This window comes from Lytechinus variegatus, chromosome 15 (assembly GCF_018143015.1).
Source record: "Lytechinus variegatus isolate NC3 chromosome 15, Lvar_3.0, whole genome shotgun sequence".
Taxonomy (NCBI): domain Eukaryota; kingdom Metazoa; phylum Echinodermata; class Echinoidea; order Temnopleuroida; family Toxopneustidae; genus Lytechinus; species Lytechinus variegatus.
Genome location: NC_054754.1, coordinates 27,043,583 through 27,066,213, shown reverse-complemented (window position 1 = coordinate 27,066,213; position 22,631 = coordinate 27,043,583). Strand labels below are relative to the sequence as shown.

The 22,631-nt window shown below is 36.4% G+C and overlaps 1 protein-coding gene across 3 annotated transcripts in view; it reads right to left on the bottom strand.

Annotated features, from left to right (window-relative positions):
• Positions 1–4,436: 4,436 nt before the first annotated feature.
• Positions 4,437–22,631, bottom strand: part of LOC121428563 (glycerophosphocholine phosphodiesterase GPCPD1-like) — a 38,734-nt gene continuing 20,539 nt past the window's right edge. For 2 of the 3 annotated variants that reach the window (XM_041625271.1, XM_041625270.1), the window contains exons 8-18: positions 21,799–21,949; positions 21,241–21,310; positions 20,053–20,145; positions 18,765–18,842; positions 17,817–17,844; positions 17,397–17,461; positions 15,615–15,680; positions 12,748–12,881; positions 11,891–12,026; positions 7,779–7,939; positions 4,437–6,902 (exon numbers count right to left, since the gene is read on the bottom strand). In XM_041625271.1, the coding sequence (XP_041481205.1) occupies positions 6,830–6,902; positions 7,779–7,939; positions 11,891–12,026; positions 12,748–12,881; positions 15,615–15,680; positions 17,397–17,461; positions 17,817–17,844; positions 18,765–18,842; positions 20,053–20,145; positions 21,241–21,310; positions 21,799–21,949 (1,055 nt within the window). In that variant the 3' untranslated portion in view covers positions 4,437–6,829. The remainder of the gene's footprint in view (positions 6,903–7,778; positions 7,940–11,890; positions 12,027–12,747; positions 12,882–15,614; positions 15,681–17,396; positions 17,462–17,816; positions 17,845–18,764; positions 18,843–20,052; positions 20,146–21,240; positions 21,311–21,798; positions 21,950–22,631) is intronic. The other variant, XM_041625273.1, reaches the window with a different exon arrangement.

The following is a 22,631-nucleotide window of genomic DNA, read 5'->3' as shown; positions in this document are numbered from 1 at the left end:
CCAAATGGTTGTTAGACGAAATGGTGATGGGCGGAATGTCATTAGACTAAATGAAGGTGGACCATGTGTGGGTGGACGAATTGCAGTGGGATGCCTAGGATTTTCCAAAGGGGGGGGCAAATTCGTCCGCCAAAAAATTTGACAAGCAAAAAATAACGAAGGTCTTCAACCACAAATAAAGGATTTCGTACCTGACAAAAATTTGACAAGTTCAAAGGAGTGGGCCACTTGTGGCTCGTCAGGGATCAGTTGTGACTCTTCGGGGGGGGGGGGGGGGGGCAGGGATACGACCCTTGCATGGGATGTGACTCGTCAGGGGGGGGCATCTGCCCCCTCTGCCCCCCCCCCCGTAGGTACGCTAATGACTAATTGGCAATTTACCTCATCCCCCATGAATGAATATAAACAAGACAAAACACTCTTGAAAAGGAAAATTATTTCTTTTCAGAATATTTATTAATTTCATAAAGCTATAATTTAAATGTTTACATACCTAAAGGGCACTAGTATTCAACCCGTTTTGAGAGTTTCCTCAAATATATAGAAATATAGAATTTACCTGAATTTCAGACCTGTCTTATTCCAATAGCAAATGCTGGTAATTCTTTTCCCATTATTTTTATCTTCAATCAGTCGACTGTGTGCGCGGGCGATCGAATTATACGGCAACAGTTTTTGGCACTAGTATTCAATCCGTCGGCACTAGTATTCAACCTAGCAATGAAAGATGGCCCTGTCTCTCAACCTGCCCTTGTCCCATCCGACTGTGGACTAGACCATTTGAGATGAGACCAAACAAGGAATTAAAGCCAGAGACTTACATAGATCTAGATCTAATTTAGCAATCTAAACCCTTTTGAGATTTGCTATCTATCCTCACTAGGTTGAATACTAGTGCCTTTCAGTGCAAAAGGCCATCGCCGCATAATTCGATCCTCCGCGCATACAGTCGACAGATTGACAAAGAAAATACAGACAACAGATTACCCTGGAAATAACAAGGGTATAAAACTAAGATAAATTCCCTATTTCTAAATATTTTGGGGAATATGTCAAAATCTTTGAATTATGCCGGGTTGAATACTAGTGCCCATACGGTATAATGATAAATTGATCTTCACATGTTTGTTAATATTTTCTGCAACCCTGCATGTTTAATAAATTACAATACAACCTTGCGAAATGAGTGCAATTTATCCATGTAAAAACAGTTACATGCATTTACTCATATTCAAATCAATTTATGAGCAAAATCTCTGTGCATTTTCAAAGAACTTTCAATAAAACAAGTCCAGCTTTAGCTCAAGCATCTACACAGATTTTGCATATTATAGAATTGAACCAAAAAAAAAGAGAGGCAAAAAAAGAAGCATTAAATCAACAGTGCAGGTGCCTGTGTGTACATGGAGCAGGCCAGCAGCCCTGAAAACCTCCCACTAACTCTCTAATACATTTCTCTCTTCAAAAACTGAAAATAATGCCCAAAGAAAAAAATAATTTCAAGTAGTGTTAAATTAAAATAAATTAGAAATTGCAACACGAAAATTCCATACAAATAAACACATGCCATAACACTATGGCATGTGCAGATAAATGGCTCATTCCAATCAAGAACATATAAAATAAGTGTACACATCTCCATGCTTCGTAGTTTGACAACTACAATGTGCATTGGATTACAATGCACAAGAAAAATGCCACATAAATCATAATGAAACTCATATAACGCTGGTGTCCATACGCCATGCCACAACATTCCCCAGTGTTGGACCAAAAAATAAGCGTTACAACTGTTGTAACTTTGCCATTATGGCAACAGGGCTCAGCAGCCAATCAAAATAAAGGTTACCATGGCAGTTGCCAAAATGGCAAAGTTACAACAGTTGTAACTCTTTATGAAACACGAGCCCATTCAGACCCCACTGATGAATAGCATGGCAAGACGTATAATCAACACCTACCCGGTATGTTGTCAATATAAAGCAGCAATTAATAGTGAGGTCAATGAATTAAAATTAAGTTATATGCATATTTATGCATATTATTGCAACACAATAATTCAACAGTACTATGAATTGATCAGCAAAATTTTATCACACCCAAACACACAAAGTTATCCAATTACATCATTTCTATTTAAGCATTCCTGACACGTTTACACATAAGAATTATTCAGCTGAGATTTTCATGAACATATTAAGAGAGTATATCACTCACAATATCAACATAGCAATGTTAATATATTTCAAAATTTCATAAACCATTTTTAACACACACACAGGATCTTTTTTTTATTTTTTTATTTCAGATTAACATTTCAGTTTTTATTAGGACTAGCAGAATTAGCTTGGTTTTCTTGGTGAAATCGTCAGGGGGGGGGGGGGGGCAGGGATATGTCCCTTGCATGGGATGTGACTCGTCAGGGGGGGCATCTGCCCCCTCCCACCCCCCCCCCCCCCCCGTAGGTACGCTAATGAAAAATTGGCAATTTACCTCATCACCCATGAATGAATATAAACAAGACAAAACACTCTTGGAAAGGAAAATTGTTTCTTTTCAGAATATTTATTAATTTCATAAAGCTATAATTTAAATGTTTACATACCGTAAGGGCACTAGTATTCAACCCGTTTGGAGAGTTTCCTCAAATATATAGAAATATAGAATTTACCTGAATTTCAGACCCGTCTTATTCCAAGAGCAAATGCTGGTAATTCTTTTTCCATTATTTTCATCTTCAATCAGTCGACTGTGTGCGCGGGCGATCGAATTATATGGCGACGGTTTTTGGCACTGGTATTCAATCCGTCGGCACTAGTATTCAACCTAGCAATGAAAGATGGTCCTGTCTCTCAACCTGCCCTTGTCCCATCCGACTGTGGACTAGACCATTTGAGATGAGACCAAACAAGGAATTAATCAAAGCCAGACTTACATAGATCTAGATCTAATTTAGCAATCTAAACCCTTTTGAGATTTGCTATCTATCCTCACTAGGTTGAATACTAGTGCCTTTCAGTGCAAAAGGCCATCGCCGCATAATTCGATCCTCCACGCATACAGTCGACAGATTGATAAAGAAAATACCAACAACAGATTACCCTGGAAATAACAAGGGTATAAAATTAAGATAAATTCCCTATTTCTAAATATTTTGGGGAATATGTCAAAATCTTTGAATTATGCCGGGTTGAATACTAGTGCCCATACGGTATAATGATAAATTGATCTTCACATGTTTGTTAATATTTTCTGCAACCCTGCATGTTTAATAAATTACAATACAACCTTGCGAAATGAGTGCAATTTATCCATGTAAAAACAGTTACATGCATTTACTCATATTCAAATCAATTTATGAGCAAAATCTCTGTGCATTTTCAAAGAACTTTCAGTAAAACAAGTCCAGCTTCAGCTCTAGCATCTACACAGATTTTGCATATTATAGAATTAAACCAAAAAAAAAGAGAGGCAAAAAAAGAAGCATTAAATCAACAGTGCAGGTGCCTGTGTGTACATGGAGCAGGCCAGCAGCCCTGAAAACCTCCCACTAACTCTCTAATACATTTCTCTCTTCAAAAACTGAAAATAATGCCCAAAGAAAAAAATAATTTCAAGTAGTGTTAAATTAAAATAAATTAGAAATTGCAACACGAAAATTCCATACAAATAAACACATGCCATAACACTATGGCATGTGCAGATAAATGGCTCATTCCAATCAAGAACATATAAAATAAGTGTACACATCTCCATGCTTCGTAGTTTGACAACTACAATGTGCATTGGATTACAATGCACAAGAAAAATGCCACATAAATCATAATGAAACTCATATAACGCTGGTGTCGATACGCCATGCCACAACATTCCCCAGTGTTGGACGAAACAATAAGCGTTACAACTGTTGTAACTTTGTCATTATGGCAACTACCACGGCAACAGGGCTCAGCAGCCAATCAAAATAAAGGTTACCATGGCAGTTGCCAAAATGGCAAAGTTACAACAGTTGTAACTCTTTATGAAACACGAGCCCATTCAGACCCCACTGATGAATAGCATGGCAAGACGTATAATCAACACCTACCCGGTATGTTGTCAATATAAAGCAGCAATTAATAGTGAGGTCAATGAATTAAAATTAAGTTATATGCATATTTATGCATATTATTGCAACACAATAATTCAACAGTACTATGAATTGATCAGCAAAATTTTATCACACCCAAACACACAAAGTTATCCAATTACATCATTTCTATTTAAGCATTCCTGACACGTTTACACATAAGAATTATTCAGCTGAGATTTTCATGAACATAAGAGAGTATATCACTCGAGTATATCACTCACAATATCAACATAGCAATGTTAATATATTTCAAAATTTCATAAACCATTTTTAACACACACACACAGGATCTTTTTTTATTTTCTTATTTCAGATTAACATTTCAGTTTTTATTAGGACTAGCAGAATTAGCTGCAGCAGCATGGAGAGTGTTAAATCTCATTTCCTGTATCAATTGTTTATGTGTGGGATGGGTTTGCCTTTTTGTATTCAGTTGATTAACACTGAAAGCCAAATTGTTTATTTCTTTATATTCAAATTCAATTCAGTTTTATCAAAATATACCCATCAAAGAGTCTGAAGATCAACAATGTGAGCTCACAACCAAAAGCATAAAATATGACAAATAAAATAAGTATTTAACATGCATTAATCAAAATAAAACCAATTACAAAGAAAAAATGTTCTTAAATGCATTAACATTAAAACAACATAGTGATACCAAAAGTACAGGTGAATATAATTCGATAAATTGAAATAAGGGCAGAAAAACCGAACTGGCAAAGTTTAAGTCAATATTGCATGGTTACACTTTCAGTCACAACTTCCCAACCAACCACTCTCCATCAAAACCAACGAATATGGCAATAGTGAGTCAAAGAATCATGACCAGTAGTTTATATGTTGTAATAAAATGTTTCAGAATTAAACAACAATCCATTACCCGTAAAAAAGACAAAATGACGTAACACTGTTCAAATCAGTGATCCCTTCAGCTTAATCAAATTAATATCTTAATAAGCCTTAAATTGTACTTCTAGAAATTGAGGTGGAAATAAATATGAGAGATGAGATTGAAGAAGTAGAAAGGAGAGAAAAGGAGAGGAAGAATTCAAGTAAGATTTTGGGGTTGACTTGGATTTAAAAGTTAAGTAATTTTTTTTTGTAAAAAATAGTAACCATAGAATGGAAAGAAATGTATTTCAAAACAGTCCAGAAGTCTTTAGTGTGACAGAAAATATTGAATTAGATTTTAAAATTGCACTGGTTTTGCTACATCCATGTAAGAATGGGAAAATGTCCTGATTTCCTGTAAATGGACCAAACAGTTGGCCCATGTCCTGGATCAAACTCTAGTTTGAAGTTGCGGTTCGACTATGGATAGCCAATTGTGATATCTTCGACATTACGAGTTCAATTTGTCAGCTCATTTGACACTCAGATCATTAATAACCGACTGGGAATGATTACTGCAATAGTTCTTTTCATCATTTCATTTCATCTTTTCATTATTTAACGATGAGGAAAGACCCAAGTGTGAGTAACAAAAAACTTGACACCTCTCAAATCCCAAACTTAAGAAAAGAAATATTTCATGAATACATAATTATTATATATGGTCAGAAAGGTATCTTCACCTAAATAATTTGATATTCTATGTATGTGGTATGTGTTCACACTTTGATAACAGGGTTATACAGCAGATCCCATAAAAAGAAAATTGGGAGTCCCATGTCCCAGAAAAAAGGAAACCGGGATTCCCATGTCCGCTGTAGAGAAAATGTGACCAAGGTTTAAAGCTTGCGCAACATCTACATTTTACAATGATAGTGCTTATCCTAATGAAAAATCACAAAGGTCATTTGAGAAAAGTTGATCATGAGCTATCCGTGAACTGGCTTATTGTGAAATCTATTTTTGGAAATGGGTTTCCTTCTTGCGGGACGCATCGTATTTATTATTGTTGCCAAACTTACGTTTAGGAGCCCAAAGAAATGCTAATAAATCTAATAAACGTGAAACAAATACTTTTGTCTTCCAGCTTCATTACTCAGTGGAAAGTTATTACTGATGTTAAGACTTTTCAATGAAATTCTGGATCTGTGAAATATCACATATGAGGCACATTAAAGGTTACAACAGTCTTAAACATTTCAAGACATTCATAAAATTCATATCTACTGAAATCTCACTTATGCATGACTCAATCAACCAACTGTTTCTCATTTATATGTGAATTTTTTTAAAAAATATATATATACAATCTTCAAATGTAAATAATATTCAATGTAAACTTTGCACAATTAGTCTTTGGACTACAGCATTGTATTCTGTTTTATATCTAATAAACCGAATTGAATTGAATTTCACTTTTCATCATAAATCACAATGTAATGTGATTGAAATATTAATATGAAACATATTTCGGTAGATCAGTCACAAAGTCTCTAAATGTAACACAACTGCAAAAATATCTACCATAAAATGAATGAATTGGGCCAGTCTGCCTAACTATTGCATAGGTTTTTTGTTAATTAATTTGTACATTCTAAAACCAGGTATTCATAGACCTCACATATTCTAAACATGAGGGATATAATACAGGATTCATCTTGACCGGGGCCCCATTTCATAAAACATTTATACATGACAAGTTTCACTGTACTGCAATAAGCTACTGAAATCCTGCAATTTGATTGGCCAAAATTGAATTAGTTATTGATAACCAGTTTTATGGTACAGGGCTCGGTGTAGATGCTATGTTTGTCCATTCTTGAGGTGTTTCTTGGATTCAAAGGTGTTCTTGGTTCCAGAAGCATAGCTGGCCATTCTATGAAGAGAGAAACACAATTCAACGTCTAACTCAAATAAAAAATATTTTCAAGCAATAAAGTCTCTCAATGAAACGCACATAATGCACAGTTTTCAGTAACACGACGATTGCTCCGGGTTTAGTTTCGTCGAAGATGTAGGGTTACTTTTAGGGTTAGGGTTACAATAGGGTTTTATCTTAGGTTTAGGGTTTGGTTTAGGATAGGGTGTAGCGTTCAATCCAGGGTTGAAGTTAGCCATTCCATTTGTGTGTGGAATTTAGAGCAGAGCAATTGTCGCCAGAGCATATGTCATGGAACCAAGTTCTCATGTAGCCAAGATCTCTTTAAGGATAACAGAGCCACTCTACAAAAGATGGCTGTGTTTGACCCTGTTCTCATTACTGCCCTAAAACTAATTTAGTGGAAACGAGTTAACTGGAAACTAGTAATGTAATGAGAAATAAGAACGCTCGAAGCGGTCTTGGATGAGATCTTCCACCACCAGTTGGGAAAACCACCTCGCGGTGTAGTTTTTAAGATCACCTTGGCTCGTGAAACTGGTTTTAGCGTGAGGACACAACAGTTCTTTAGAAAGCAATCTTCACACGTTCTGCACGCGCTACTCCATACACTCAGTGTAGAATGTCTGTGCTGCGGTTTCAAATATTGTGTGAAACATGTCACCCCACTGAGAACATTCCCGTCGCAACAAGACCGCTTTATATGAAGTTGATTTTGGTGGTGGTGATTTTTTTTTACCTGATTGCTAAGAAAGCATAAATGCTTGTAAGCAAGCAACCAGAGGGCTGACATCTTAAGATCCTCTCTGAGGGACCTGGTAATTAGGATAAATGTCTTGTGAATGAAAGAATAAATGAGTAATAAATGATTACCTGTCATGAATGACACCATCTACACCAATATCAGAGAGCTTCTGTCTGATGATGGGATCTACTGTGCCTTCTCCCCAGCACATCAGGGTCAAATTATTTGAGTGGCAAGACTTCACCAGACTTGGATCTTTGATGTAGTCCTCACAGTGACCACAAAGTCCCTGGAGGAAAAGATGCACATTTGAGGAAATGTTTTTGTGAAAAAATTATTAAAACAAATCACTTTTTTTGAAGAAAACCCTGGTTTCTAGATTGAGATTTGCGACGTATGTGCCTGATTCTGAGGCGCTGGGTCACATATATTCCAGTCTTACATAGTCACATGAAACAGCCCCTACGAGTGCACTGTGAGTGGGGGCCTCGTTGTCTCACGTCAGGACGTGGGTTCGAATCACAGCTATATCGTGTTTTCCTTCAGCAAGAAATTTACCCACATTGTGCTGCACTTGACCCAGGTGAGGTGAATGAGCACCCGGTAGGATTTATTCCTTTAGCGCCTATATGGCGGCTCAGCTACAGCCGGGGAAATAATAAGATACCAAGTATCATGTGCAATAGAGCATGTGCAATTATTTTAGCTGCGCTATATGAATGGGCCATATTATCATTAATATTGCTTGATATAGAGGCACATATCAATATTACTCAATAACAGAGATTGCTTAAAGGTCCTATGAAATTAAAACTAAAGATGTGTTAGTAGAGGTATTTTGCCATGAAAATTGCGAATCTGTGACCTATTTTTGCGTACGATTGATAGTTTCAGAGTTATTCCCTGACAAAGAACTTGACAGGGAACGCCCACCTTTTTTTCGGCGAAAACCTCGAATAGAGCTGTCAATCATAATGACGTCACTTGCAGAAGTCGGCTTTCGCTAGCGGCTCGCGTTCGGCTTTATTTACTGTATGTTTGCGTGCACTTTGACAGAGCTGAGCTAACTTTACTGAACTTGAGATTGACCTTTACTAATAGTAATGGCGAATTCCTCCCCTTCGGATGAAGAGTCAGCATCGGAGTGGTCTACTTCTCTCTCCGAAAGATCTAGCTTCGAGTCTGATGATGGTAGAAATGGAAATGATGGAATAATTAATCCATATCAATTTGAGCCTGCAGCCAGTGACTGACCTGACGAGGAGGAAGATGATGCCAATGGCAATGCCAATCTGGATCAACAAAGGCTTGTTGACAACTATTGGTAGGTTTATAATTCCAGATTTCTATTCAATAACAATCTATCTGAGTTTTTGTATAATAAATAGTCCCAATTTGTATGTTTGATCTCATTTAGTTCTCTTATTTTCTCGCCTCCATTCGTCTGTGGTGTAGAAAATGCGTCGATGCTCTTGCTTTGGGCGAGCTCCTCGATTCATTCATGCACGGTGCACTAGCGCCAGTGATTTCTATGCCAGATACGCTGCTCATGCTGCTCGCACTGCCGCGTACTCTGCACTGAATCAAGGCCCAGAGGCTTGAAATTTATTTGGAAATCACGATTGTGTGGTATGCCTTAGATTCTGTAAAGATCGAGATTTGCATGAAATTAAGATTCAGAAAACAGTTTTTGTAAGAATTGTAAAAAGGCTGGTTTAAATTCCAGAAGAAAGTTGAGCAAGCTCAAGAACCGAGTCAAATAAAAAATCACGAAATTACGTTCTGATAAGTCTTGTGAGTGATGCTCTAATAAAAAATGAGAGCTTTTCGGAGAACAATATCCAGATTTTGAGTATGCTACATAAAAATATGGTTATTTATCAGGCAGGTAAAAATTGTGTCATGTGAAAGATCTGCTGGTATTACATTCAATTACAAAATACAATAACAGGCATCACAAAGCGAATCCACACGTGAAACCTATGGACCGTGCAGCAAAACAAACCACCAGCGCTGGTGCTGCTTTCTTCAAGTGACGTCACTGGTCACGTGATACTCCGAAAAGACGTTCTGCAGAAAATTTTTGTGGGCGGGGCATATTGGCACAGAAAATGGGCAATTTTCCACTTTCATTTGGCTGTGAAATTAAAATTATATTTTTCCAAAGAGAATGGTGAGGAGAATTGCGATGTGGGAACACTTATTCAACGAAAAATTGAAAGTTTTACAATTATTTCATAGGACCTTTAAGCCTATCTAGGCCGGGGTATTTTGGGAGTTCATATGGCCAGGGGGGGCCTCCCAGAACCCCCCCATGAGATCTCAGCCGTCGACCGCATGATCACGCTAAAAATTGACACGTGGGTTGTCTGGGACATAATCTATAAAATTGTTTAGTAATTTATTTCATGCCAATTGCTATTAAGTGATTATGCTAATTTATGCATAAGTAGTATGCAAAATCATACTTTTTCGTCCAACTCCCTAAATAAAGCTCCAAATGTTAAGTTTGGTATAGAATTCTTTGTGGTGTTTTTAGCAAGTTTACATGAACAAAGTTGCAATATCAAATCATTTTCTTATGTATTATACTATTTTAAAAAAAATTTCTTATGCATTTCTCTGTGTTTTTACCCTTTGTTTTTTCATTGCTTTTCAATGAAATTTGTCGGGGACTCTTCTGAGATCATAAAAAGCATAAAATAAATACATTTAGACCAGCAAAACTAAAATTGCTCATTGTGTATAAAGTTAATGCAAATTGTGTTTTCAACCAAAAATCATTAATGTATGATTAATTTTGGGTCTGACATGCAATTACATGTTGCGTTATTCCGGAACCATTTACCCGCGTGACGCAAAAGTTGCGCAAGACTTGAAAATAAAAAGTCAACAAGCGGCACGGTCAATAAATTTTTCGCCGTGAAAATATTGCGTGAATCGTTGGGGGGGGCCTCCCCCCGGCCAAGATAGGGTTAAAATGGTCCAACTACATCTATGAAGAACTGGTGAAGTGTTTCACAAAGAGTTGTCAGTGATTTCAAGTAGATTATAACATCTGTCGGTGATTTTAACGAACAGATATATTCATGAAAAACTTACCTGGTAGCAAACCTTCGCTTATGAGAAACAAGTGGAATGCCTCTGGCCATCTCACTTGCACCACGCGGTTCAATATAGCAGCAGTGCTGACTTTGAATACTACTCTAACTCGCACAAGATGTTCAGTGATACATGGTTACTCTTATGTCCACTTTTTATGAACTAGACCAATAAACTTACAGAGATATGATGGTTATTCAACAAAAAACCCCAACATGGCCAAACTTCATTGACCTTACATGACCTGTGACCTTGATCATGTGACCTGAAACTCGCACAGGATGTTCAGTGATACTTGATTACTCTTATGTACAAGTTTCATGAATCAGATCCATAAACTTTCAAAGTTATGATGGTAATTCAACAGATACACCCGGTTCGGCCAAAGTTCATTGACCTTTGACCTTGGTCATGTGACCTGAAACGCACACAGGATATTCTGAGATACTTGATTACTATAATATCCAAGTTTGATGAACTAGACCATCATAACTTTCAAAGTTATGATGGTAATTCAACAGATACCCCCAATTCGGCAAAAGTTCATTGACCCTAAATGACCTTTGACCTTAATCATGAGACCTGAAACTTGCACAAAATGTTCAGTGATGCTTGATTACTATTATGTCCAAGTTTCATGAATCAGATCCATAAACTTTCAAAGTTATGATGGGAATTCAACAGATATCCGCAATTCGGCCAAAGTTCATTGACCCTAAATGACCTTTGACCTTGGTCATGTGACGTGAAACTCGTGCAGGATGTTCAGTGATACTTGATTAACCTTATGTCCAAGTTTCATGAACTAGGTCCATATATTTTCTAAGTTATGATGACATTTCAAAAACTTAACCTCAGGTTAAGATTTCGATGTTGATCCCTCCAACATGGTCTAAGTTCATTGACCCTAAATGACCTTTGACCTTGGTCATGTGTCATGAAACTCTAATGGGATATTCAGTAATACTTGATTAACCTTATGGCCAAGTTTTATTAACTAGGTCCATATACTTTCTAAGTTATGACGTCATTTCAAAAACTTAACCTCAGGTTAAGATTTGATGTTGACGCCGCCGCCGCCGTCGGAAAAGCGGCGCCTATAGTCTCACTCTGCTTCGCAGGTGAGACAAAAACTTACCAAGATCTGATAGGCACGTGATGTCAGGATAGAGTTCTCCACACACACGCTCCTCGGGTCATTGTAGGACTCATAGAGGGCGGTCCGACCAAAGTTACATAACATGACAGGATACTTGGACTGCTTCAGTCGAATCCTGTAGGAGAAATTCAGAGTATACACTATTACCATACAAGAATGACGGAAAGAATACATATAAATATTAAGTAATTTTTAAAAGGAGGTGGGGGGGGGGACGGGAACTGACTAATACAATGTGTTGTCTCTCATTGACACTGTGTTATCAATGTCTAGTCTTAAAATATATCTTTTGAGATTTAAATTTAGAGGATTGATTAGCCAACAATTTTATCTGTGTAGAAAATTTTTTTTGAGAGGATAGGTATCGGTTTTTGGTAATATGTAGTAAGTAGTGAATTAGTGTTCACAATTCGGTGGGTCTATATTACAAGACCACCCTGCTGACAGATGTTGCACTACAGGATAGGTAGTGAACCTGGTCAGATAAAAATTGTGCCTTGCCACTTCTGCCCTGACACTGGCCCGAATTCACAAAGGTGGTTTTGAAAACCCACGGTTGAGTCCATGGTTTACGCAGACTTCCTGTAAAAATTACACTCAATTTACTGCGTATATCAAAAAATGTCCAGTGCTGATCCACGCTTTTGTCACAGAGCGCCAAATTGACACCTGTTGCCATGGTTACCCATACTATGTCATTCATGAGTCCACTATTTTGAATTAATGAGTCCACTCTTCAAACAGTGGAGCTTCTGCAAAATGAGGAAAGTGAATGGCAAGCCTGCTGGTTCTGGCTATAAGAAATTAACCATCAAGGCCCTTGGAGCAGTACTTACATTGCGCAGACGTCTGGATTGAAGGCCGAGAAGAAGATCCTTCTCTGTCCGCCGTACTTGAGGACCACCCCCAAGATGGCATCCAGCGATTCATTCATATCCATAGGGATCCCATCGTATTCAGGACCAGAGTTCTGAAAGGGGGAACATTCAAGATTTAAAGTAATTGGGTACTTTTGAAAGAAATCTAAATGAATTGGTCGAGAGGCTACAAAGTGAATAAACAAGACTAGTGAGTAAATAAGGGGTAAACAAATAGATAAGCTAATAAATTCAGTAATAGAGAAGTAAATTGATTAATTACTAAATGTATAAAAAAACTTTACTAAATATGAATTAAATAAAATAAAAAATATATTTGCAAATAAAAAATGTTGGAAAAAATATTTGCAGCCAGATCATTCTCTTAAAATGCAGAGTTGCCAACCCAAGTACAAACATTTCAGTATTTTTAAAGCTGAAAATCAGTATTTTGGTAAGGAAATCAGTGTTTTCAAAGAAATAGCATAAGACAACACATAAAACTTAAAAATTAGAAATTATTATTTTTGCTAGAAACCATCAGTATTCCTCTCATTTTCAGTACTAAACACAGAAAATCAGTACTACTCTGTATCAAAGAAATATTTATCAATATTTCAGTACTATCATTTACACAAGTAACGCTTTTTACTCCCTAACATATACCCAGTGAAATACACTGTAAAATGAAATGAAATTACAAAAATAAACTCTGATGTGTTTCCAGTCTTACAGCAAACTTTTGCGATATATGGAGTATACGGAATTGATTCTAAACAAAAACCTATCACTGAAATATCGATAATCAGTCAACTCATTAACAATGAATTTTGTAATTCTCATAAGCTTCGCACAGAAGCCATCTGGGTCGAGTAGAGTCAGGTTTAACTTAGACCATGGTCTAAGTCTGTGCTAAAATTATGGGGAGCCAAAAATTGTAACATTCTGTTTATATCGTATTCTTATGTTAACTATTTTGTTTCCTTTTGCTTTCATATTGATGAAAAATACTTCAACATACTTCAGTTATCATTCCCAGACAATCTGGGTGTCAGTTAATAAATTGGATGTGTAGGGGAAGGCGGGGTAAGTTGTGACAGTTTTTGCTTTTTGCATGTAAGAATTGATATGATTAATAATCTTGTTGAAATAAGTACCTTGCCTTGAAATTTAATTCTTCTGAAATATTTTCCACCTACATATAACTTTCTATCCCCACACTGAAAGTCATCGTGACCTTTGAAAAAAAACGATGTCAAATGGCTCAACTTGCCCCATATATGGGGTAAGTTTGAGCCACCTTCTGGGGTAAGTTGAGCCACAAAAACTATGTACAAAATGTATGAGGGGAGAACCAGCATGTCAGTTTTTTGTTTAAAGTCTTTTCACTTGCTAATTCTCTATAAATGCTAACATCCTTTAAAAGGAAAAGAGCAGTCATGTAAATTTGCTCCTTTCAGCCAGCATTTCAATCAATTTTTATGGTTTGTTTGTTTTTTTAAGATACATTACCATAGGAATTACCATGGCTCAACTTGCCCCATGCTGTTTGGCTCAACTTACCCCAGTCCGAACTTAGTGCGATAATTTTGTATCTACACATTTATTATGCATCCATTATATAAAAGACTATGACAAGAATGAAGATCCATACCTGGACTAATAATATTGTTATCATGTCTTTATCATATTTAAAGACGTGTGTGTTTATAATGCACTTATCTATTTCACACTCTTTTTTTACTTTTTTGGTTGAAATTCATATTTTTCCCTCTAAAAAACTACTTTTTGTTTCAAAGTTGAAAACAATGTGGTGGGGTTAGGGGTTATGCTATGGGTCATCAATACATGACACCACCACAATGTCTGACTCATTCATTATTGGCTTCGGGCTGGTGGCTCAACTTGCCCCTATGCTCAACTTACCCCGCCTTCCCCTACTGTTAGAGATTTGTGCCCCAATTGACTTTCCATACTTATACTACAAGTTTAACCCTAAATAGACTGGGCTATTTCGACGCCTAAAAAGACTGGGGGGGGCTGATTCAGCCTCCCCCTTATGATCTCGGCTGTTGATCGCACGATCGCAACGAAAATTGGCACACGCGTTACCCATGGCATTATCTACAAAACTATAACATCAAATTCGGCAAAAAATCTCATGTCTCATTAATTATGCTAATTTATGCGTAAAATCATAAGTTTGCTCTAATTAATAAAATAATGCCCCTGAAATGCTAATTTTTGTTTCACATACTCTAGATAGGCATCTGATCAAATTGATTTTAAAAAAATTTCAAAATCAAATTTATTTTCTTATGTATTCTATTGTTTTCTAAATTTCTTATGTATTTCTTTGTTTTTCGACTTTTTGTTTTTTATTGTTTTTTCAATGGAAATTGTCAGGGACTTTATTTTGACCATAAACAAGATAAAATTAATTGATTTTGAGCAGTAAAAGGAAAAATGATACATTTATGAATTTTGGCTAAGAACACTATTTGCATTGGATTTGTACACAAATTCACGTTTTTGAGTAATTTTGGGTCTGCATGCACTTACGAAATGTTGCGTAATTTTGGAACCGTGTACCCGGGGGTCACAATTTTGGTCTCAAAAGTTGTGCGAGACTTGAAATTAAAAAGTCAGTGAGCGACGCGGTCAAAAAATTTTGCGCAGCGGATTCATCGCGAAAAATGTCTTTTTAGGGTTAAACCAGAGTTCAGAATACGGGCCAATGGGTTACCATATATCCCTTAATCCATTCAAAGCAATCCAAAGCCATTGAATACCAATATTCCCATTTATGATATCATTACTAGAATACACATCAGAAACATACGTACCTCACAGATCATTGGATACTTGATTTCTATGTCAAAACCACAGTGTACTGGAACAGTCTGCAAGGCCTAAAGAAAAGCAAGGAAAAAAAGTAAGATATTGTGAGGTAGTATCATCACCATCATCACCATTATCATTACCATCATTGTCTACCAGTGGAAGAGTCATGGTGTAGTGGTTCTGACTCTTGCCTTGTAAACAAAGGGTCGTGTGTTTGAATCCCACCGCGGTCTAGCATCCTTTGGCAACGCGTTAAACATCACTTTGCCACTCTCGACCCAGGTGATAAATGGGTACCCGGTAGGATGCGAAAGATGTATGTTTGAATTTGCCAGCACCATAATTAGGCTGCGATGAATGCAAGGAATGCTCCCCAGGGAGTGGAAATTGTGCACTTTCATGCAAAATTGAAATGAATCCAGTGACCGAGGTAATAATATGCTGTAAAGTGCTTTGAGCAATTCTGGGAAAAGGGCTATATAAGAATTGGCTATTATCATTATTATTATCACATATAATAGTTCAGGTTTCTGGCCGAGTGCAGCTGTCCGGCAAGGCAAATTATCGCCCAGCCCTTGGGTTATACCTGGAAGCGCTGCCCTGCCTGCCCAGCAGAAATTTTCTGAAAAACAGAATAATGGAACTAAAATTTGCTGAATATGCATCAATTCGATCATATTTCAAGCTAGCACAGTCATAGTTTTTGCACAATGCAAATTCCGCATGCATTATTTTGCCAAAGACACTCACCATCGATCTCGAGCCAAAATTATTTCGTTGTAAAACTCTGCATCGCAGCTTTGCCTCTTCATATTTTACCCAGCACTAAATTGGTCCTTGTTAAAACCCTGCATATAAACAATGGCCTTCCAAGATGTAGAGCAAAGTTTACATAAATTTCTTTCAACTCAAATAATCAATAAATTGAAATACTGCTTTAGTTATTGTACTGCTTAATGTCCCTCATCTGTTTTTCTTGTTTATTCAAGATGCAGTATACAGCAGTATACAACTGACAGCCCCCCCCCCCCCCCCGAGAGCAATTGTAGATCTGGTTGGCTATTGTAATTGCATTAAAGGGATGGTCCAGGCTGAAAATATAATGCAAATATTTAAAATTCAATAACTTTGTTATTTGTTACCGATTTTGATCAAATTTTCAGCATTTTGGTTTGTGAATTATATTTCATTTATTGAGATACAAATACCTCCAGCCTGGACCATCCCTTTAATATGACCCCGCCCAGAAAACAAATTTCAGTACCATCATCATCACCATCACTATTATCAATAGCACCATCATTATCATCACCACCACCACCACCACCATCATTATCACTATCATCAATAGCACCATCATTACCAACACTATTATCATCATCACTATCATCAATAGCACCATCATTATCAACACTACCATCATCATCACCATCATCATCATCATCATCATGATCATCATCATCATCACTATCAATAGCATCATCATTATCATGATCATCACCACTACCATCATCATCATCAATAGCATCGTCATTATCATCACTATCATCATGTTCAGTATCACCACCACCATCATCACCATCTACATGTATATCATCATCACTTTCATCAACAACATCAATAACATCAATATCATCTTATTCATCATCACCAATTCATCAATATCATCTTATATGTCATTTTTATTTCACGACAATAAATCAATGACTAAGGAATACATTTAATAAAGTTGATGAGAAAAAAATATCACAAAACCAAAAGACAGAGAGGAAGCGATTTCATACCTTCTGCAGTTCACCAAACGCCAGAGCATCTTCTTCAATTGATGTCGTAGTTTCACAAAGAAAATCTGGAAATGAAATAAAACCAATCACATAAGTCTGAGGTGTCGGTGATCACAATAAAAAAAAGAGCTCAAAAAGCTGAAGAAAAAAGTTAGAAGGGCTCCCATATTTTTTAAAAATGAAAAAAAAAGAAAAGAAAATCCATATTTTATTATTCGAAATAGAATTCTTAAAAAGAATCTGAAAATTCATACATTCATTTTGCCCAGCAGCCACAACTTCTACATAGGGGCATCTTTTGCTTCTTACCCCCCTCATACGGAAACATACATCGGAAACATACAAAAAGTATTTATCTACATCAAGTATACAGGTATATAAAGCTTTAACTTGTAAAAAGAACCTAAGAACAATACATACCTGTTGTCCCTTTTCCAACAGCCAGTTTCTGATCAGAAAGAAAAAAAGAAAATTTATAAGTCTTGTATTTTTAAATAAATTACAAATTTCTTTTCTTCTATCTCATTACAAATGATTAGGCTGGTGTTCTGCATTTCTCAAGAAATTTTTTAAGAGATTAAGAGTAAATAATGCTTTATCGCTTCAATACAGCACAAGTTTAACCTAAAAGTAATGGGGGTTAAATTTTGGTTTGGATTGAAATGTTATGAATTGGATAAAAAAAATCATCCATCTTGCCAATGAAATGAATAAAACACAAGCAATATGGTGTATGGGTTCTGACTCTCGACTCGTAATCAAAGGGTCGTGTGTTCGAATCCCATTGCAGTCAAACTTCATTTGGCAAGGCATCAATCCACACTTTGCCACTCTCCACCCAGGTGTAAGATGGGTACCAGATAGGGTGTGAAAGCCTACATGTATGTAGTATGCCTAGTCATTGATTCTTGGAACTCTTGTTGGAATGCTCCCCAGGGAGAGGAGAAAGTGCATACCTTATGTATGGTCATGCCAGAATCCAATGACCAGGGGAATACTATATCTGTAAAGCATTTTGAGGTGTCGTTCAGACGTATTAAGCACTATACATAATTGGAATATTATTATCATTATCGTCCTGGGACCCATATTACAAAGAGTTGCGGCTGATCAGATCAATCGCGACTATGGAAAGCCAGCAAAGTCAACATATAAAATGCATGTTTCTTCCAATTTTTTTTCTAGATATGATGTATATTCATACATTCATTGATTTATTGAAAATTTGGTGTGTTCGCCTTTGTTTACAAAGGACATTTTGCAAATTTCCTGTAGAAAAAATTATGACACTGATGGATTTCCATAGAGTTATGATTGATTGGATCAATTGTAACTCTTTGTAAGACGGGGCCCTGGAGTGATTCTTACTCTGATTACAGCTAGTTGATCAAGCGTCATATCCTTGATGGCAAGCTTGGCGATATGGGTATTCTTTGAACTCCCAGGCTACAAGCATAACCCCGAAAAATGCAGTATTTAATAACCTCTTTGAAACATCACACTGAAAGAGCTAATATGAGGCATTATGCATGCATTAAGCTTAATTTTATGTACATACATACATACATATATATATAACACAAAGGGGGAATGCAAATACTAACTAAACAACATCACATGTATATAACATTAGCATGACTGCATAAGAACATGAGATTACTATTACATATACATTTACTGATAACTAAGAATAATTGATAGCTTCATTATAATGGCATAGTAGGTTTAACCAGTTGGTGACTGACCCCACATATATGCAGGCTGGAGTCTATGGAAAACAAATGTTATAGTGACAATTAATCGGTCTCCAATAATTGAAATAAAATATATCAAGATTAGGGAAAAGAAAATGCTTTGAAGTTATCCATGTTGCTCACTCTCCATAGGGAAAATTAACAAAGGTGCTCGGGACGATTTGCCCCCCAAATGGTAAAAAAAGCCCGGGAAAAAAAAGATGAGTCCTTCTGGGCCCGTTGCATAAAACTTTTTACCAGAGAAAACTCAGGTTGCTATTACCGGAGTTTTTGCACTGTGTTACAGTCAATGGCAGAAATCAGATTAACCTTAGTTTTCAGTTTTTACCAGAGTTTTCTCAGGTAAAAAGTTTTATGCAACAGTCCCCTGGGAATCGTATCATTAATTGTAGTGAAGCTATAAAGCAAGGTAGTAGACTCCACACCTGCCTAATTAGTAGCTGCAATCTCTTCTGATTGTTACAACATGTAGTTGTAACAATCTCTTTTTCTTCTTGTAAGCGCTTTGGGCCATTCTGGGAAAAGCGCAGTATATAAATAATAATAATAATAATTATTAATAAGCCTATGTAACATCAAACAATTTTGCGATGATTATATGAATTAATTACTTTTGATTCCTCATCCATAAACCTATTAGTAGGTCCTACAATTTTACATAATTTACACATGCCTTTGTCAAATAGCAAATCTATATGTAATTTACATAATTATGTTATATATGATTGTTTGAGGAAAAGGCAAGCGACCCAAAGTGGTTAGTAGCATACATATAACATCATAAGTCACAGATAAAATCAATGGCTATAAATGAATTCAAACTACTATATCTTGTTAATGTCCAATTGTACAAGAAAGTGATGGACACAATGAATAATATTGAGCTGCTACAGCAGGCTTACCTCTCGCATGCACAATGAGAATTGGAAATCATGGAAGAGGACAGGGAAACCATCCTTGGTAACGTGGACATCAAACTCAACAAAATCAGCTCCCTAAAATGAAAGAATAAGATAACGGAAAAGTTAGTCAATGGATTGTGTGATGTAAATATCCCATCTGTCTTTCAAAAAATATTTTAAAAATGAGAGAATGCAAAAATTTATTGGAATGAACTATTTCTTGTGACAAAAAAAATCACACTGAGTGATGACAAGAATATGAGTGATTGCATGTGTAAATGACATATGTGCGAGCATTTTTCTGGTAGAAAATGTATAATCGCTTTGTAATTAGCCAAACAAACAATTTGTCAGTTACGGGGCATTTTTTAAAAACTATTATTATACACACGGATACATGGACGCTACATGTATCTGTGTTGGTGATTTTCACCAAACTCGTTCTGCACCCCAGATTCCAAACTTCTTTCACGTTTTGGCTTAAGTGAACCATGACAGAAAATCTAGAGATATGACAATACATCAACCATTGACCTTGATTTCCATAGAGACTGTCTCTTGAATCTATTGCTCACTGCAAAGTATTCCAGTTTTGCTCAGAGGATCAGTCTAATTCAGAATAATGCAGAACCCCTCAAATCTGATTGTTCAAGAGATTGAATATAGTCAGAATTAGGTCAAAGGGTGTGGCTAGACTGCTTCATCAAAAAGCAAGGCATTTATCTACATTTGCCACTTTCTACCCAAGAGTAGTAATTGGGTAACCGGATTAGAAGAAATTCTTCAAATGCTTGAGTGCCTAGGCAGCCCAGCTAAAGCCTGGTTGGTTATACAAATATTAACATTTTTAAGCAGAGCTATTTGGGGGAACTTGAATTTTTTCTTAATTGCACAGTGGATATATCATCAGATACAATCATGATTTTATATCCCTTCTATTAGAAAAATATCATCCTTCATTGTGTTTTCAATTAAGAAAATATTATAGAATTCATATCACATGATATATGGGGGAGCTGCTTGGATATGACTTCACAAATCAAACATTTGAAAAGGTCACAACTCTCTTATTCTACGATTGATTTTCATACAACCTTCACCAATGTTTCCTTAATTTCTTTCTGCTTTTATTAAAACAATAATAAGCCTGACAATAGAAATGAGAAACAGACTTGATATTTTCCTTACATGGTCTGCAGCTTCTTTGAGGGAATATATTGTGTTCTCAGGAATAGATACCAGTTGGTCTGCGTTAGGACTGAAAACAAAAATAAATGCAAATGTAAAACAGGAAAAAGTAAACTAAGGCTGGGGTATATGTACGTTGTTTATTCAAGGTCTGATAAATCTGATAAGAAAAAATTATATAATCTGTAATTATCAACTCGTTTAATAATGGATCGATAGGACTGATGTGTAGCTGATAATGTGTTTTCAAATTCATTTTGTCACAGTACTTCTACATGTAGATATCAACAATATTATTTTTTTTCATTTATATTTACAGATACGGCTCAGTTACCCTAGTGACACACATTCAATGTTTATTTGCAGATCTATACAAGACAGAATCCTTACAAATTTCTCGATTCAGAACACATGCTTCTCTGCAAGTTTAACTGAAGAAAGGGAAAATCTGGTTGCATCGAAATTTACTCTGCTCTGAAGTCATTCATTTCTTATGTCATATTCAACAAAGATTTCATGTGAATTCGCAGTTCATCTGTGAAATTGTTGGATGCCTACTCTGTAATAAGGGAGTGGTCTTTGAGTGATCTTCCCATTCCTCTATGGCCGATGTTCAGTGCCTTCTTCCTTCTCTTCCAGTGTGTGGTATAAGATACTTCTAAGCTATGTGCTTCCAGGTTCCTCATTGGCTCAATCACTGCATAGGGTACTGCCATAAGGACCAACACAAAAACAAAAAGCACATCATTTCTTAATCTATGAATATTCTTTCGAGGTGTATTGTTTGATTTCTTTTAGTATCAATTGGATCACACTTGTGATTAACAAACTTCAACCTGTGGTTAAAGAACTGATAAAGCACACAAAGACTGCATTTATTCAGCGCAGTCCTGAGTGGTCAGAATCATAAGAGAAATAAAGAAAGTCAAAATGGATTACTACAAAAATCAAATCCAAAGATTGAACAAGTGGAATGCCTCTGGCCGTCTCACCTGCATCACGCGGTTCAATATAGCAGCAGTGCTGACTTTGAATACTACTCTAACTCGCACAAGATGTTCAGTGATACATGGTTACTCTTACGTCCACTTTTTATGAACTAGACCAATAAACTTACAGAGATGATAGTTATTCAACAAAAAACCCCAACATGGCCAAAGTTCATTGACCTTACATGACCTTTGACCTTGATCATGTGACCTGAAACTCAAACAGGATGTTCAGTGATACTTGATTACTCTTATGTACAAGTTTCATGAATCAGATCCATAAACTTTCAAAGTTTTGATGGTAATTCAACTGATACACCCATTTCGGCCAAAGTTCATTGACCTTTGACCTTGGTCATGTGACCTGAAACGCGCACAGGATGTTCAGTGATATTTGATTAC